The 15,959-nt window shown below is 42.5% G+C and overlaps 1 protein-coding gene across 1 annotated transcript in view; it reads right to left on the bottom strand.

Annotated features, from left to right (window-relative positions):
* Positions 1-257: 257 nt before the first annotated feature.
* The window catches only part of LOC135517267 (receptor activity-modifying protein 3-like), a 40,581-nt gene continuing 24,879 nt past the window's right edge, over positions 258-15,959 (bottom strand). The window contains exons 2-4 of the mRNA XM_064941410.1: positions 15,558-15,587; positions 15,021-15,183; positions 258-2,474 (exon numbers count right to left, since the gene is read on the bottom strand). Of these exons, the coding sequence (XP_064797482.1) occupies positions 2,219-2,474; positions 15,021-15,183; positions 15,558-15,587 (449 nt within the window). The 3' untranslated portion in view covers positions 258-2,218. The remainder of the gene's footprint in view (positions 2,475-15,020; positions 15,184-15,557; positions 15,588-15,959) is intronic.

Here is a 15,959-nt window from a genome sequence, read left to right as displayed (position 1 = left end):
CATCCTGATGATCAGAGCTGAATGTCAACATCTTTAGATTCATATGTTTGTTTTGATCGCATAATAATGAGGAAATAGTCCCCATTTTATAAAGTGACTTTGTCTTAAATTGGAATATGAGGAACAGTGGTAGACAAAGTACCCAATTGTCTTGAGTAAAAGTACAGATACCTTAATAGAAAGTTACTCAAGTAAAGTGAAAGTCACCCAGTAAAATACTAGAGTAAAAGTCTAAAAGTATTTGGTTCTAAATATACTTAAGTCTCAAAAGTAAATGGAATTAGTCAAATATATTTAAGTACCAAAAGTAAAAATGTCATATTCCTTCTATTAAGCAAAGCAGATGGCACCATTGTCTTGTTTTTAAAATGTACAAATAGCCAGGGGTACACTCCAACACTAATCATTTACAAACAATGCATGTGTTTAGTGAGTCTGCCAGATCAGAGGCAGTAGGGATGTCCACGTGTTCACTTGATAAGTACGTGAATTTGACCATTTTCCTGTCCTGCTAAGCACTCAACATGTAACAAGTACTTTTGGGTGTCAGGGAAAATGTATGGAGTAAAAGTACATTATTTTAGTGAAGTAAATGTAAAAGTTGTCAAATATAAATAGTAAAGTACAGATACACAAAAAAACTGAAGTAGTATTTAAAGTATTTTTACTTATGTACATTACACCACTGATGAGGAATATGAACTTCCCCCCCAATCCCTTCTGAAATGTTCATACAGCCTTGTTAGTAGCTTTGCCCATATGGTAATGTATCATACAGCAATGTTGAGTTTTACCTTGAAATTAACCTAAACGTCAGAACAGATTTTTTTGCGGTTTTTAGTGTTTAACTACATTTACACACTGAAATGTCAAAACAATATTATTTTGTTATGACCACAGTACTAAGGATGTTTCAATTGAATTGGAGTTACATCGAGATAGATGTAGTTTGAAGTAGAGGTAGGAATGGTTTCGAAACGGCAGAGGACAAAAAGGGGCAAATTGCCCTATGGACATGTTGATTAATAACCAAAGCATTGACTAATTCTAAGTAATTTAATTCAAACATTAAATAGCATTACAGTAAATCATTCAATAGCTCCTCAATACCAAACTTTTTCTAGCACAAATAAATTCTCTCAAAACGAGTCCGTAATCTTGACAGTGAATTATGTTCCTATCGCCCATACCTCCCAGAACGACTAAACTGTGAAATTAAATTACAATTAGAGTGAGCAGAATTCCTGCTGAGGTTTCAACACATGAGCAGTGCGATCAGTGATAACAACTTTTGGGGCATTGCAATGACAACCCAGAGACAAGATAAATAAAGAAGTCAAACAACCATTTCACTTCAAGAAACAAACCAAGTTCTCTAGTCTCAGCGACACATATAGGGCTTGTTCCCATTCTATGGCCAAGCTTCAAAGTCAGAATTGCCTATATCATGAACATGAAAATTAGCATTGGTCTTAAATTAAGGTTTTGGTTAGGCATATGGTTAGGGGTGTGGTTAGGGTAAGTTAAATCAGGGTTGGGTAAAAATCGGATTTTTTGGAAAGAAATTGTTGTATCCGTCTTTGCAGCTTGAACTGATAGTGACAACACATAACAGATGAGGGAGCGTGAAGAAGGCCATGGTGCCAGGAACACTGCTGTTGAGAAAGAATGGCAGGCAATTAAGGAAGGAGAACTCAGGGTCTTTACAGTAGACGGCACCGGTTCAGAAATGTATTGTACATGTTCACGTGTCAACTTGTCGGTGTTCTCCCATAGAGAAGAATCTTCACCAGAATATATAACCACAAGCTTAAATGGCGTCTGATAGGTGATGATGTTGAGGCAGAGTCCCTGGGCGTTCGTCCCTTTTTACACCAAGGATCAAAAATCCTGAATGTCTTGTAGCTCTGTGCCTTGAGTCCTTGTATATCTCTCAAAAGGGCTTGGACCGTCTCAAGCTAGTAAAATGGATTTAGGATGCATCTCCCTCAAAGGCGTTAAGTAGCTTCTTTTGGTCCATTCAATCCACCATAATCCTCAAATGACACAATGAACAAGCAAAAGTTCCCTTCGTAGGTTCCCTACCTGTCTTCCCAGGCTACCTGTCTAACCCAATTCCCCCTCTGGGGATCAATAAAGTATTTCCATTCAAAGAAGTTCATAGGTCTCTGGACAGTCACATTGCACAGTCACCATGGGAACCAAACAAACCAACATCTTAAGCCAGGATGTCGCTGCGCTTACTGCACCACACCACCAGCGCGATCATAGCCAGGGTGAGGAAGACAGGGATCAGGATGAGGATGGTGAGTGTGTCGTCTGGCGGGTCCACCAGGATCACCCTCTCCAGGGTGCAGTTGGAGAAGAAGTGCTTGTGGATGCGGATAATGTAGCTCTCCACCAGCGGGTTGGGCCAGTAGCAGTTGATGCGCCCGGCGTTGGTCTCTGTGCACAGCGAGAAGACGTGGTACTCACTGCGGAGAAAGCAGAGAAACACAAATGTTTAAAATAAACAGTCAGGTTGAGAAAGGGCTAGCACTCACCAAAGCCATAGAGATGTAAATATATGGCTCTGGTACTCCCGGCCTAGAGCAGGGATTGGCCAACCCTCCTCCTGGGCATGTACAGTAGGCTTTTGTTCCAGCCTTGCTCTAACAGCCCCTGAGCAGCTGATCAGTAGATTCAGGTGTTGTGGCAGGGCTGGAACAAAAGTAGCTGTCCAGGAGGAGGGTTGGCCAATCCCTGGTCCAGATGGCAGAGGAACACAAAGTGTTTAGCCAATCAGAAGGCAGGGAATCTGGGGCCATGGATTAGATTGAAAAATATGTTCTCTGTATCTCCGTATTTATTTTCTATTTCAAGGGAGAAGAGATAAGGGGTCTACTTAGCAGATTTTGCATCTTAGCTGTTACCATATGCACAGCTACTTAGTGTAATGAATAATCAGGGATAAAAAGGTGTGGATTCACCCGCAGAGCATGACAGGTGTTTATTTCGCCTTCTGGGAAGGCATTAATCGTGGTCACATGCAGGCAATGGTCATAAATAGGCAGGTGAAATAAAACTAGGACTCACAAACGAACTAGGAAAAGACTTAGCAGAGTCAAAACGAACAATACCTCAAAGGCACAAACAGAATGAACTGAACTAAATAAGGAGTTGATGAGACCAGGTGAGTAACTTACCCAGGTGAAATCAATGGGAAAAAATGAAAGACAGGGCTAGGTTCAAGAACACAAAGAAACAGAACAAGGTCGACTAAGAAAATAAATACAGAATCTTACACATAGGATGTGTCTAAACTGATAAACAGGGAGGGTATATCCCTAAAATTCATACTCTGCCAAAAAAAGCTCAGAGTGAATCTATAAAGAAAGAGGCTCAAGTCATGCCTCTTCAGTCATAATATGCATAGAAAATCGATATGAATGGATGTGCATAACAATGGTAAATCACAATGGTATATTTTTGAAGACGTTATTTTTGGAGGCACGGTAGCGCTACTGTAGCTAGCAAAATAGTGTATAAGTGATTGCTAGCTACAGTAACTGTAAACCATTTTGGCTGGCTAGCTAATCATCATGGCTAACTGTGGGGCAAAACAATTCACTTATCTACATTTAAATGAACCACAATTGATAGAGCATTCATTAAGCACTGCTTAAGGATGTCCTAATTTATATGGTATGACACATTTAAATGGAGGATTTTTGAAGAATCTATGTAGTGCTTATGAATGCTTTATGAATGTGTTATAAAGCCCTTGTAACATTGTTTTTGTTCAAAGTATGTCACTTTGGAAACTGATGGAGTAGCCATATGCCATGTGTGTCCTCCTCATCAAGTTTACATCATTAGCTACGAGTTGGACACAGGCTGCCTAATTAGGGTGCATTTCTGTATGTACTATGCCCTATAAACTGCACTAAAACCAACCCATTATAACACACACAGTTTTTCTTCCAATATGACACAAATTACCTGCACTTCCCAGGCTTGTTACAGTACACAGTTAGGGGCTAAATGGGTGATTAGAGTTGATATAATAGCACTCTGGGTAACATGGGGTCCCAGCCACAATGCTTACCTAGCAAAACAGATCCTATCAGACCACATTAAGTCAAACTAGTCAAGACCAAAGTGGTTAGCTCTATATTTAACAAACATCAGTTTCCCCTCCCACGCCTTTCATACTAGCGGTGTGGTTTGACGTCAGCCAATCCCCATCATTGCTTTCAGACGACCTCCGCCTAAGTGCTGCAAATCGAATGAGTCTTGGTCAAGCGTGTAGACTGTGTCTCCATACAGACATAAGGGAGGCTGCTGTAAATTAATGGATTAATTGTATGGTAACCCTGGAATAGCTTTTTGGCTTGTATATTATTGTAAAAAAACGATGGTACAAAATGCTGACCTCAGACTGAAATGTGATAGAATACGTGAAGTTACCATAGATATTTAGCTGCGTGCTGTGTTATTTTCTTTTATAATTTAAAACTGGCAGAAGCTTACCCATCATTAAAAGGACAAATACATTCTTATAAAAACTGATTGTCTCTTGCTTAAAAATCCTTAAGAGTCTAAGCTGGGGGAAGGGGTTCTACTAAACTATCATATGGAATTGTTTTAAAATAGTCATACCAAAGATCATTTTGCAATTTGATTTGGAATTTTAGGACCCCTTAAGGTATCAAAACTATAAACACATTTTTTGGGGGGATGACACATTGAATTTGACCTTACTGCTATTAGCTCATAGAAACACATTTAATAACAGCTTCATACATGGATAAACAGATAGTGAAAAAAATTAATCTGAAGGAAGTTTGTTCTGAAGTGTCTGTCCTATGTATATATATACTTTTGTTTTATTTTAAATTACATGTATTTAACCCCTTATCTTAGGAACAAAACTATCTCCATCTATGCTTCCATTCATTTTTTAAACTGGTACCTGGCTTCAGACTCTTCTTGTGAGGCTTGGGGGCGTCCCAGAGCACCACAATCATGTTTGTGAGAGTCTCATCTTTCCACAGAGGGGTCACAATAGTTTGTAGGCTAAACTTTTCGGACACTACAGACGTTTTCATGAGAAGACCAATTTTCAGGATGTCTCATGGTCTGACAAACACAGCTCGAGCTCTGCCACCTTTCAACTGCAGATGCGGAAGGGCGACATCAGTGGATGTGGTGGATTGAGACGCAGCCATGCAAATAAAACAGATATATCTAGCTTAAACAGGTTTTGATGGGGATGTTTTTATTATGCTAATTAGATTTATGCGGGGGCACGGACATGAACTCTAGGTTAACAAGGGTACATTTTAGACGAATGAAGTCATATTTATTTTTATTTGACCTTTATTTAACTAGGCAAGCTAGTTAAGAACAAATTCTTATTTGCAATGATGGGCTACCCAGACAACACTGGCCAGTTATGAGCCGCCCTATGGGAACTCCCAATGCCCTGCCAGATGTGATACAGCCTGGAATCGAACCAGGGTCTGTAGGGATGCCTTAGACCACTGCTCCCACTTGGGAGAAGGAGTGGTGCTGAGGGTGCTGCAGCACCCCCTGAAAAATGTGAATTAAAAAAGGATATACATATATATATAATTTTTTTTATTACACAAAAGTTGTGCACTGGGCCTTTACTAGCCTTCTGTAGCATTGGCAAATTTGTTTTCAAAATCTGCTGTGCTTCAGATTGTCACGACTTCTGCCGAAGTCGTTGCCTCTCCTTGTTTGGGCGGTGCTCGGCGTTCGACGTCACCGGTCTTCTAGCCATCATTGATCCTTTTTTCATTTTCCGTTGGTTTTGTCTTGTCTTCCCACACACCTGTTTTCAATCCCATTCATTACCTGTTGTGTATTTAACTCTCTGTTTCCCCTCATGTCTTTGTCAGAGATTGTTTTATTGTCAGTGTAGTGTGATTGTTGTATAGGTGCGCGTCGGGTCCTCGTACCCATGTTTTGTTTGTTTGTACATTTATTGAGTGATTATCTTAATTTACCGAGGTTAGCTAGCCAGCTATTTGTCGTCCTTAACGTAGGAAATGCTGCTAGCTAGCTAGCCAACAGCTAGCCAACCTCTACCGAATTGAACTCCAACTACCCGGTCAACATTCCGCGTCGTTCCACAGGTAGTATCACATTTTCATTTCACTTCATTACAGTACAACGGTTTGATTTGTTTGATCGTAGCTAGCTAGCTACATAGCCGTCTTTGTTCAAAGACAATTGTGTAGCCTAGAGCGATTTTCTAGGTTAGCCAGCCAGCTATTGTCGTTCTTTTAAGTAACGGAACGCAATCAACCTTGCTAGCTAGCCAGCTAGCCCCCGAATAGCAGCACTGTAGTAACTATTACAGTACAACGGTTTGTTTTGTTTGATCGTAGCTAGCTAGCTACATAGCCGTCTTTGTATCTAAGACAATTGTGTAGCCTAGAGCGATTTTCTAGGTTAGCCAGCCAGCTATTGTCGTTCTTTTAAGTAACGGAACGCAATCAACCTTGCTAGCTAGCCAGCTAGCCCCCGAATAGCAGCACTGTAGAAACTATTACACTCGACGGAACGACTTGATTAGTGTAGTGTCAACATCGCAGCCACTACCAGCTAGCCTACTCCAGCAGTACTGTTTCATTTCAATCATTTTAGTCAATAAGATTCTTGCTACGTAAGCTTAACTTTCTGAACATTCGAGACGTGTAGTCCACTTGTCATTCCAATCTCCTTTGCATTAGCGTAGCCTCTTCTGTACCCTGTTAACTATGTGTCTATCTATCCCTGTTCTCTCCTCTCTGCACAGACCATACAAACACTCCACGCCGCGGCCACCCTAATCTGGTGGTCCCAGCGCGCACGACCCACGTGGAGTTCCTGGTCTCCGGTAGCCTCTGGAACTGCCGATCTGCGGCCAACAAGGCAGAGTTCATCTCAGCCTATGCCTCCCTCCAGTCCCTCGACTTCCTGGCACTGACGGAAACATGGATCACCACAGATAACACTGCTACTCCTACTGCTCTCTCTTCGTCCGCCCACGTGTTCTCGCACACCCCGAGAGCTTCTGGTCAGCGGGGTGGTGGCACCGGGATCCTCATCTCTCCCAAGTGGTCATTCTCTCTCTCTCCCCTTACCCATCTATCTATCGCCTCCTTTGAATTCCATGCTGTCACAGTTACCAGCCCTTTCAAGCTTAACATTCTTATCATTTATCGCCCTCCAGGTTCCCTCGGAGAGTTCATCAATGAGCTTGATGCCTTGATAAGCTCCTTTCCTGAGGACGGCTCACCTCTCACAGTCCTGGGCGACTTTAACCTCCCCACGTCTACCTTTGACTCATTCCTCTCTGCCTCCTTCTTTCCACTCCTCTCCTCTTTTGACCTCACCCTCTCACCTTCCCCCCTACTCACAAGGCAGGCAATACGCTCGACCTCATCTTTACTAGATGCTGTTCTTCCACTAACCTCACTGCAACTCCCCTCCAAGTCTCCGACCACTACCTTGTATCCTTTTCCCTCTCGCTCTCATCCAACACTTCCCACACTGCCCCTACTCGGATGGTATCGCGCCGTCCCAACCTTCGCTCTCTCTCCCCCGCTACTCTTTCCTCTTCCATCCTTTCATCTCTTCCCTCTGCTCATACCTTCTCCAACCTTTCTCCTGACTCTGCCTCCTCAACCCTCCTCTCTTCCCTTTCTGCATCCTTTGACTCTCTATGTCCCCTATCCTCCAGGCCGGCTCGGTCCTCCCCTCCCGCTCCGTGGCTCGATGACTCATTGCGAGCTCACAGAACAGAGCTCCGGGCAGCCGAGCGGAAATGGAGGAAAACTCGCCTCCCTGCGGACCTGGCATCCTTTCACTCCCTCCTCTCTACATTTTCCTCCTCTGTCTCTGCTGCTAAAGCCACTTTCTACCACTCTAAATTCCAAGCATCTGCCTCTAACCCTAGGAAGCTCTTTGCCACCTTCTCCTCCCTCCTGAATCCTACTCCCCCTCCCCCCCTCCTCCCTCTCTGCAGATGACTTCGTCAACCATTTTGAAAAGAAGGTCGACGACATCCGATCCTCGTTTGCTAAGTCAAACGACACCGCTGGTTCTGCTCACACTGCCCTACCCTGTGCTCTGACCTCTTTCTCCCCTCTCTCTCCAGATGAAATCTCGCTTCTTGTGACGGCCGGCCGCCCAACAACCTGCCCGCTCGACCCTATCCCCTCCTCTCTCCTCCAGACCATTTCCGGGGACCTTCTCCCTTACCTCACCTCGCTCATCAACTCATCCCTGACCGCTGGCTACGTCCCTTCCGTCTTCAAGAGAGCGAGAGTTGCACCCCTTCTGAAGAAACCTACACTCGATCCCTCCGATGTCAACAACTACAGACCAGTATCCCTTTCTTTTCTCTCAAACTCTTGAACGTGCCGTCCTTGGCCAGCTCTCCCTCTATCTCTCTCAGAATGACCTTCTTGATCCAAATCAGTCAGGTTTCAAGACTAGTCATTCAACTGAGACTGCTCTTCTCTGCATCACGGAGGCGCTCCGCACTGCTAAAGCTAACTCTCTCTCCTCTGCTCTCATCCTTCTAGACCTATCGGCTGCCTTCGATACTGTGAACCATCAGATCCTCCTCTCCACCCTCTCCGAGTTGGGCATCTCCGGCGCGGCCCACGCTTGGATTGCGTCCTACCTGACAGGTCGCTCCTACCAGGTGGCGTGGCGAGAATCTGTCTCCTCGCCACGCGCTCTCACCACTGGTGTCCCCCAGGGCTCTGTTCTAGGCCCTCTCCTATTCTCGCTATACACCAAGTCACTTGGCTCTGTCATAACCTCACATGGTCTCTCCTATCATTGCTATGCAGACGACACACAATTAATCTTCTCCTTTCCCCCTTCTGATGACCAGGTGGCGAATCGCATCTCTGCATGTCTGGCAGACATATCAGTGTGGATGACGGATCACCACCTCAAGCTGAACCTCGGCAAGACGGAGCTGCTCTTCCTCCCGGGGAAGGACTGCCCGTTCCATGATCTCGCCATCACGGTTGACAACTCCATTGTGTCCTCCTCCCAGAGCGCTAAGAACCTTGGCGTGATCCTGGACAACACCCTGTCGTTCTCAACCAACATCATGGCGGTGGCCCGTTCCTGTAGGTTCATGCTCTACAACATCCGCAGAGTACGACCCTGCCTCACACAGGAAGCGGCGCAGGTCCTAATCCAGGCACTTGTCATCTCCCGTCTGGATTACTGCAACTCGCTGTTGGCTGGGCTCCCTGCCTGTGCCATTAAACCCCTACAACTCATCCAGAACGCCGCAGCCCGTCTGGTGTTCAACCTTCCCAAGTTCTCTCACGTCACCCCGCTCCTCCGCTCTCTCCACTGGCTTCCAGTTGAAGCTCGCATCCGCTACAAGACCATGGTGCTTGCCTACGGAGCTGTGAGGGGAACGGCACCGCAGTACCTCCAGGCTCTGATCAGGCCCTACACCCAAGCAAGGGCACTGCGTTCATCCACCTCTGGCCTGCTCGCCTCCCTACCATTGAGGAAGTACAGTTCCCGCTCAGCCCAGTCAAAACTGTTCGCTGCTCTGGCCCCCCAATGGTGGAACAAACTCCCTCACGACGCCAGGACAGGAGTCAATCACCACCTTCCGGAGACACCTGAAACCCCACCTCTTCAAGGAATACCTAGGATAGGATAAGTAATCCTTCTCACCACCCCCCCCCCTTAATGACTTAGATGCACTATTGTAAAGTGGCTGTTCCACTGGATGTCAGAAGGTGAATTCACCAATTTGTAAGTCGCTCTGGATAAGAGCGTCTGCTAAATGACTTAAATGTAATGTAAATGTAAATTGTTATGGAGCATACTCTTGGAACTTTATTAAAAGACTCCATTTTAAACTCCATTTGACTCTCCTGCGCCTGACTTCCCTGCCACCTATTACACCTATGCATGACACAGATAAAGTAATAACTGGAAAAACTACATTATTTCCAGCAGCTGTACATGGTGCACGAGAAGAGATGGGGCATATTTTAAATGTTTTCTCATATGTATTTTCATGCAAGGAAAATTCAAAGCTTCCCAATCGCAAAACAAAACCAAACCACAATGCCAACATTACAGGTCAACTTCACTGCCAAACATTGCCTGCACAAATTTGTGGCCACAAACAATACTTTCAAGGAAAAAATGTATTTAATGAAGCCTCATACTCTTTATAAGGTCCATAAAAATGCTTCAGAAATCATTCATCAGCAAACAACACGCTAGGACCTTTTTATATAACAGTTTATGCTGGATAATATTGCTTATAAATTGTGAAGTATCCATGTATTGCTTATGAAGACTTTATGAGTGTTCTAAAAAGGCTTTCTAAAGTGTTGATTATCCAATGGGATCCTGTTTTAAAGTGTTTTGAGTCCAGCTTGTCAGAAACATAACAAAATATTATGTCTGATTGTGTAGTCAATGACTCCATTAGGTTGTCAGAAAAAGCTATGCTGCAGAAAAATTCTGCACCGCTCTTAAAACAAATGTAATAAAGGATATGTACAGACAGGCATACTTGAGGGAGGAGAGGACATAAATCAAATCAAAGTTTATTGGTCACGTCCACAGGATACACGTTGTAAATGGTACAGTGAATTGCATAGACTTTACAACAAATTTATCAGCGACATCCAAGATGGATTTTTGCTGAATTATTTAGGATTAAGGTTGTTGAGGTAATTTTTTTCGACCCAAGATACAGTGGCATAGCGCAGTTTTGCTGGATTTATGTAAACTCCATCAGACATCCTAAAAGGCATTTCATTTTTACAAGTATTGTCCAACAAGTGTTTAAAGGCCTTGATTGTATTTTTATAGCACTACATTGTTCAAAAATGTAATACAAATCTCCAAACTTCTTTTTGTTTTGTTTTAGACCACTATTAAATGGTCCAGGGCTAATTTTGTTAGAATTTTGGCAAGTTTTTCTAGATTTAGTACATGAAACAACATTTATAAAGCGAACATTATCCCTTTGGTCTAGCACAGCAAATAATTAAATTGTTTAAGCATATGTTGCAGATCAGTGATTAAAATATTTTTGCCTCTAAAAATGTAATTGTTATACAAACATTTGTTAAAATATGGAAAATGATTCATTTGAAATTCCCAATAAAAACATAACCTTCGATCAGATCTTTAAGCACTCTGACGGAGTTGACGTTAGACAAAAATCTGACGGAGTTGATGTTTTGCGGAGTTGACAAAAATTGCATTTGACTTCTTCATTCAAGTGGTATACACTAGCAATCCCAAGGGATTGACCTGGGACCTGGAGAAAAAAAAACGGTTCCCTTCAAGTTGTGGTAAATTGATTTTATTTCCAACTCCTCCTCTCCGTATGTCCTCTGTGACTGGTACTGTAATTACCAAATTTTCTGTTCTACTAAATTACACAGACAGTAAATTCACATTGTGTTTGCAAATAGCCATTTGTGGCCACTAACATGCACTGTTGACCTTGAAGGAGCATCTGTTAGAAAGCAGACCAAGCCTGCTGATGATATTGTCCCTAGGCCTGCTGTTGATAATGTCCCTGTGTTAATATTCATTAGCAGTGGACGGCACCGTGCCTGGCATTCAGTCTCTGCTGATGTTCTGCAGTTGGTCCATGCCTCCTCGGCTGTCCCATTCTCTTGACTGTGTACCCGTGGTGAGATTCAGATTTGCTCATTTGAATCAATATACAGATTTAGGATCTTAATTTGATCACCATGTTTTTGCAGGAAATGCAAAATTGGAGCGTATTTACGGTTTGAAAAGTCAAAGTTTGTAATTTCCTCTTAAAAATAGCAGACTTGATATGCCCTAACCCCTACAAAAAAATGTCCATTAATTATAATCCACACAATAATTCACATTTCCTGTTGCTGCAGGATACTGCTATGAGAAACTGGTCAAATGAAGATCTTACATGTGTAGATGGCCGTGCACTTTGGAGAGAGTTCCATCTAACTGACACCTCGCTGACATGGCCGCATGCTTTGTTTCTCTCAGCGCAGAACATCAACGAGGACCAAAGGTCCTTCACTTTCTCTCATTCTATTTCTTTCTCCCTCTCTAAACAGAGTGCCACAGATTCCCTGGGGATGTCCATGAGAACACATATGTCTCATGAATAACTTGTTAACAAGTACTGTAAATATACTTTTCAAGCTGGTGTGGGTTTTTATACTTTGTTTTTATTGTAGGAACACAAAGAAATTAAAAATAAAGTAAAATTAAAGAACAACAAAAAATATCTGGCAGTTACAGTGCACGTCATACCTTCATCATCGTATTAGTTACATTGACATCTTTGAATTAGACCCTTTCCAATTACGAAACCCATTTTTCCCAGTATTCTTGACCTCTCTCCTGTTGAGTTCTTAAAGCAAAGGTCATACCATCCATGTGGTATATTTCTTCTACAATGTCTATCCATTGTGTCACTGTGGGAGGGTCTTTTTGTAGCCATTTCCTAGTGATAGCCTTTTTACTGGCTGCCAGTAGGACCTTCAAGCTGGTATGTTTGGTAACGGATGTCTTGAAAAGAGAAAACTTAAGCAATGTCTTGACAATACGAGCTACTGGACATAATATGAGGTATTGTACAAGGTACAGATGGGGAGGGAAGGGTTCGTGGAAATGGCTGTTACACCCTGTAAAGATCATTTGTCTCTCACATAAACATCTGGCCAGTTGGTAATAGAGAGGTACCTAGATGGAAGCTAAAGTAATAGTCAAAGTTTGGACACACCTACTCATTTCAGGGTTTTTCTTTATTTTTATCTATTTTGTACATTGTAGAATAATAGTGAAGACAGCAAAACTATGAAATAACACATATGGAATCATGGGACGGCAGGGTAGCCTAGTGGTTAGAGCATTGGGCTAGTAACCGGAAGGTTGGAAGCTCAAATCCCCAAGCTGACAAGGTATAAATCTGTCGTTCTGCCCCTGAACTGGCAGTTAACCCACTGTTCCTAGGCCGTCATTGAAAATAAGAATTTGTTTTTAACTGACTTGCATAGTTAAATAAAAGTAAGAAAATCATTGCCTAGTTAAATAAAAGTTAAAAAAATGTTTTTAAATGTAGTAACCAAAAATATATTCTATATTTGAGATTCTTCAAAGTAGCTGGGTCTTCATTTCCTGTGGCGGTCCTCATGAGAGCCAGTTTCGTCATAGCACTTGATGTTTCTTGCGACTGCAGTTTAAGAAACTTTCAAAGTTCTTGACATTTTTCGGAATGACTGACCTTCATATCTTAAAGTAATGATGGATTACTGTTTCTATTTCCTTATGTGAGCTGTTCTTGCCATAATATGGACTTTTACCAAATAGGGCTATCTTCTGTATACCACCCTTATCTTGTCACAACACATTAAGAATGAAATAAAGTCCACAAATGGACTTTTAACAAATCACACCTGTTAATTGAAATGCATGTCAGGTGACTACCTCATGAAGCTGGTTGAGAGAATGCCAAGAGTGTGCAAAGCTGTCATCAAGACAAAGGGTGGCTAACTCAAATATAGAATATAGGGAGGTGACCAAGAACCCTCTGTGGGAATTGGAGAACCTTCCAGAAGGACAACCATCTCTGCAGCACTCCACCAATCTGGCCTTTATGGTACGGAAGCCACTCCTCAGCAAAAGGCACATGACAGCCCACTTGGAGTTTGCCAAAAGGCACCTAGAAGACTCTCAGACCATGAAAAACAATATTCTCTGGTCTGATGAAACCAAGATTGAACTTTTTGACCTGAATGCCAAGCGTCATGTCTGGAGGAAACCTGGCACAGTGTTTCCCTACGGTGAAGCATGGTGGTGGCAGCCTCATGTTGTGGGGAGGTTTTTCAGAGGCAGTGACTAGAAGACTAGTCAGGATCGAGGGAAAGATGAACGGAGGAAAGTACAGAGATCCTTGATGATAACCTGCTCTTTGGAGTGACATGAAAATAGCTGTAGAGCAACAGTACCCATCCGACCTGACAGAGCTTGAGAGGATCTGCGGTGAAAAATGGGACAAACTCCCCAAATACAGGTGTACCAATCTTTTAGAGTCATACCCAAGAAGACTTGAGGCTGTCATCGTTGCCAAAGGCGCTTCAAAAACGTTCTTAAGTAAAGGGTCTGAATAGTTTCATTTTTTAAATTTTTTTATTACATTTGCAAAAATGTCTAAAAAACAGTTTTTGTTTTGTCATTATGGGGTATTGTGTGTAGATTGATGAGGGGGGTAAACAATTTCATCCATTTTAGAATAAGGCTGTAACATAACAAAATGTGGAAAAGGTCAGGGGGTATGAATACTGTACGGGTGTATGAGTATGCCTGTGGATGTGTGTGTCCATGTGTGTGTTTATCTGTGTGTGTGGACGGTTGAAGCGTGTCAGAGAGCCATACTGGGTCAGCCAGCAGGCACAGGTGCCACTCATTGGTGAGGGGTAAATTATCACTGGGCAGGCCCAGCCAGGCAAACAGCCCCTGGATCTGCAATGCCAACTAGCATTTGGATGCCAATCGCCTGTTCATACACAAACAGCCAGATGCATGCATTCACACACAGAGTGGGCACTTTTTATTTTATTTTACTAGACTACCTACACTGCAATGCAGTATTCTTTGATTTATCCTACAGTAGGTTTCTTAGGTCAACTTTTTAAGTAGGAAAACTGTTCTGAGCTTCCCCAAGACATTGTACAATAATTATTGTGCTGAAATGATCATTTTAGTGGAAATATGTTTTATTTTGGCTTTAATATGCAAACCTTAGACTGCCTCCAAGAGCAAAAAGTTTACCAACAGATAGAGTGGGGCTACACATGTTTTTCTGTCTGGAACTAATCCCACCTTTCCCTTCTCACACACATTTATTCAGAAATTATACTGAGTGCCTTTAAGAACTGGATCAGTGAATTGATAGGACACTGGCTTGTTCTGATAAGACTGAAAGGGCAAGAGACGGCAGGGGAGTCTTTTACCTGATGAAGTGTGTTAAGTTGCACCAGTTCTGGGGATCCACGTAAGCCATCTCTCGCTTGAAACCCTCTCCACACACCTCCATCTCCCACAGCAGCTGGGTCTCGTTGCACAGAGCCACACTAGGCCTTCGTGGTACAGACTCAACATTGATATTCTCGGTGGCTGCAGGACATACAAAGGTCCAAATTACAGAAAGAAACATGACCTTCAATGTTCCACAGTAACATTAGCATCGTGTTCATTATGTCAAGCAACAGAAAAAGTTCTACAACTGAAAACGAAAATTAGTGTCCAGATAGTCCCTCTCTGTTTTAGTCTGTTTTCTTTTCATTGCCTCATGAACACAACCCAGAAGTGAATATATTTCTGGCACAGGGTTTGTCAGAAGTCAGGAAATCTGAATTTTGTCAATTTTGACTATTATTGTTATCACAGGGTTAAAATGACTTACAAAACATAAAAAGTACAGCATTTGTAAGCTGTGTTCCACAGTGTTTCATGTCTTCAGAAGGAGGATGTAAGCAAACCTTGCTTACCTGACAATCCTCTTGTCATCCAAGAGTTCACTGTCAAAGACAAAATCACACAGAGACTTGAAACAGTGTTAGTAGTCATGACAACAGTCTCGTTGAAAGCATGACTTTTTGGGACCAACATTAAAGATGCAATATGCAGAAATAACCCTGCCGTGACAGTCGTACCATCTAAATCACTCTGAAATATATTTTAAATTACCCAAAATATTGTATTTTCAGCTGTTTGAAGCTAGTGTGCAAAACCGGAAGTAAAAGACGCAAAAACAAAACTTAAGAATGGGAAACATAGAAAAAGTACAAATAGAACATATGTACCACTTCTTAGACTTGCTTTCAATGAAAATGACAGATCTAGAACACCATTTTCTATGTGAATTTGGTCGGGTCGCCAAAAAAGCTACA

Source organism: Oncorhynchus masou, chromosome 28, assembly GCF_036934945.1.
Source record: "Oncorhynchus masou masou isolate Uvic2021 chromosome 28, UVic_Omas_1.1, whole genome shotgun sequence".
Lineage (NCBI taxonomy): Eukaryota > Metazoa > Chordata > Actinopteri > Salmoniformes > Salmonidae > Oncorhynchus > Oncorhynchus masou.
Note: the sequence above shows the minus strand (reverse complement) of the source record. Positions and strands in the feature narration are given on the sequence as shown.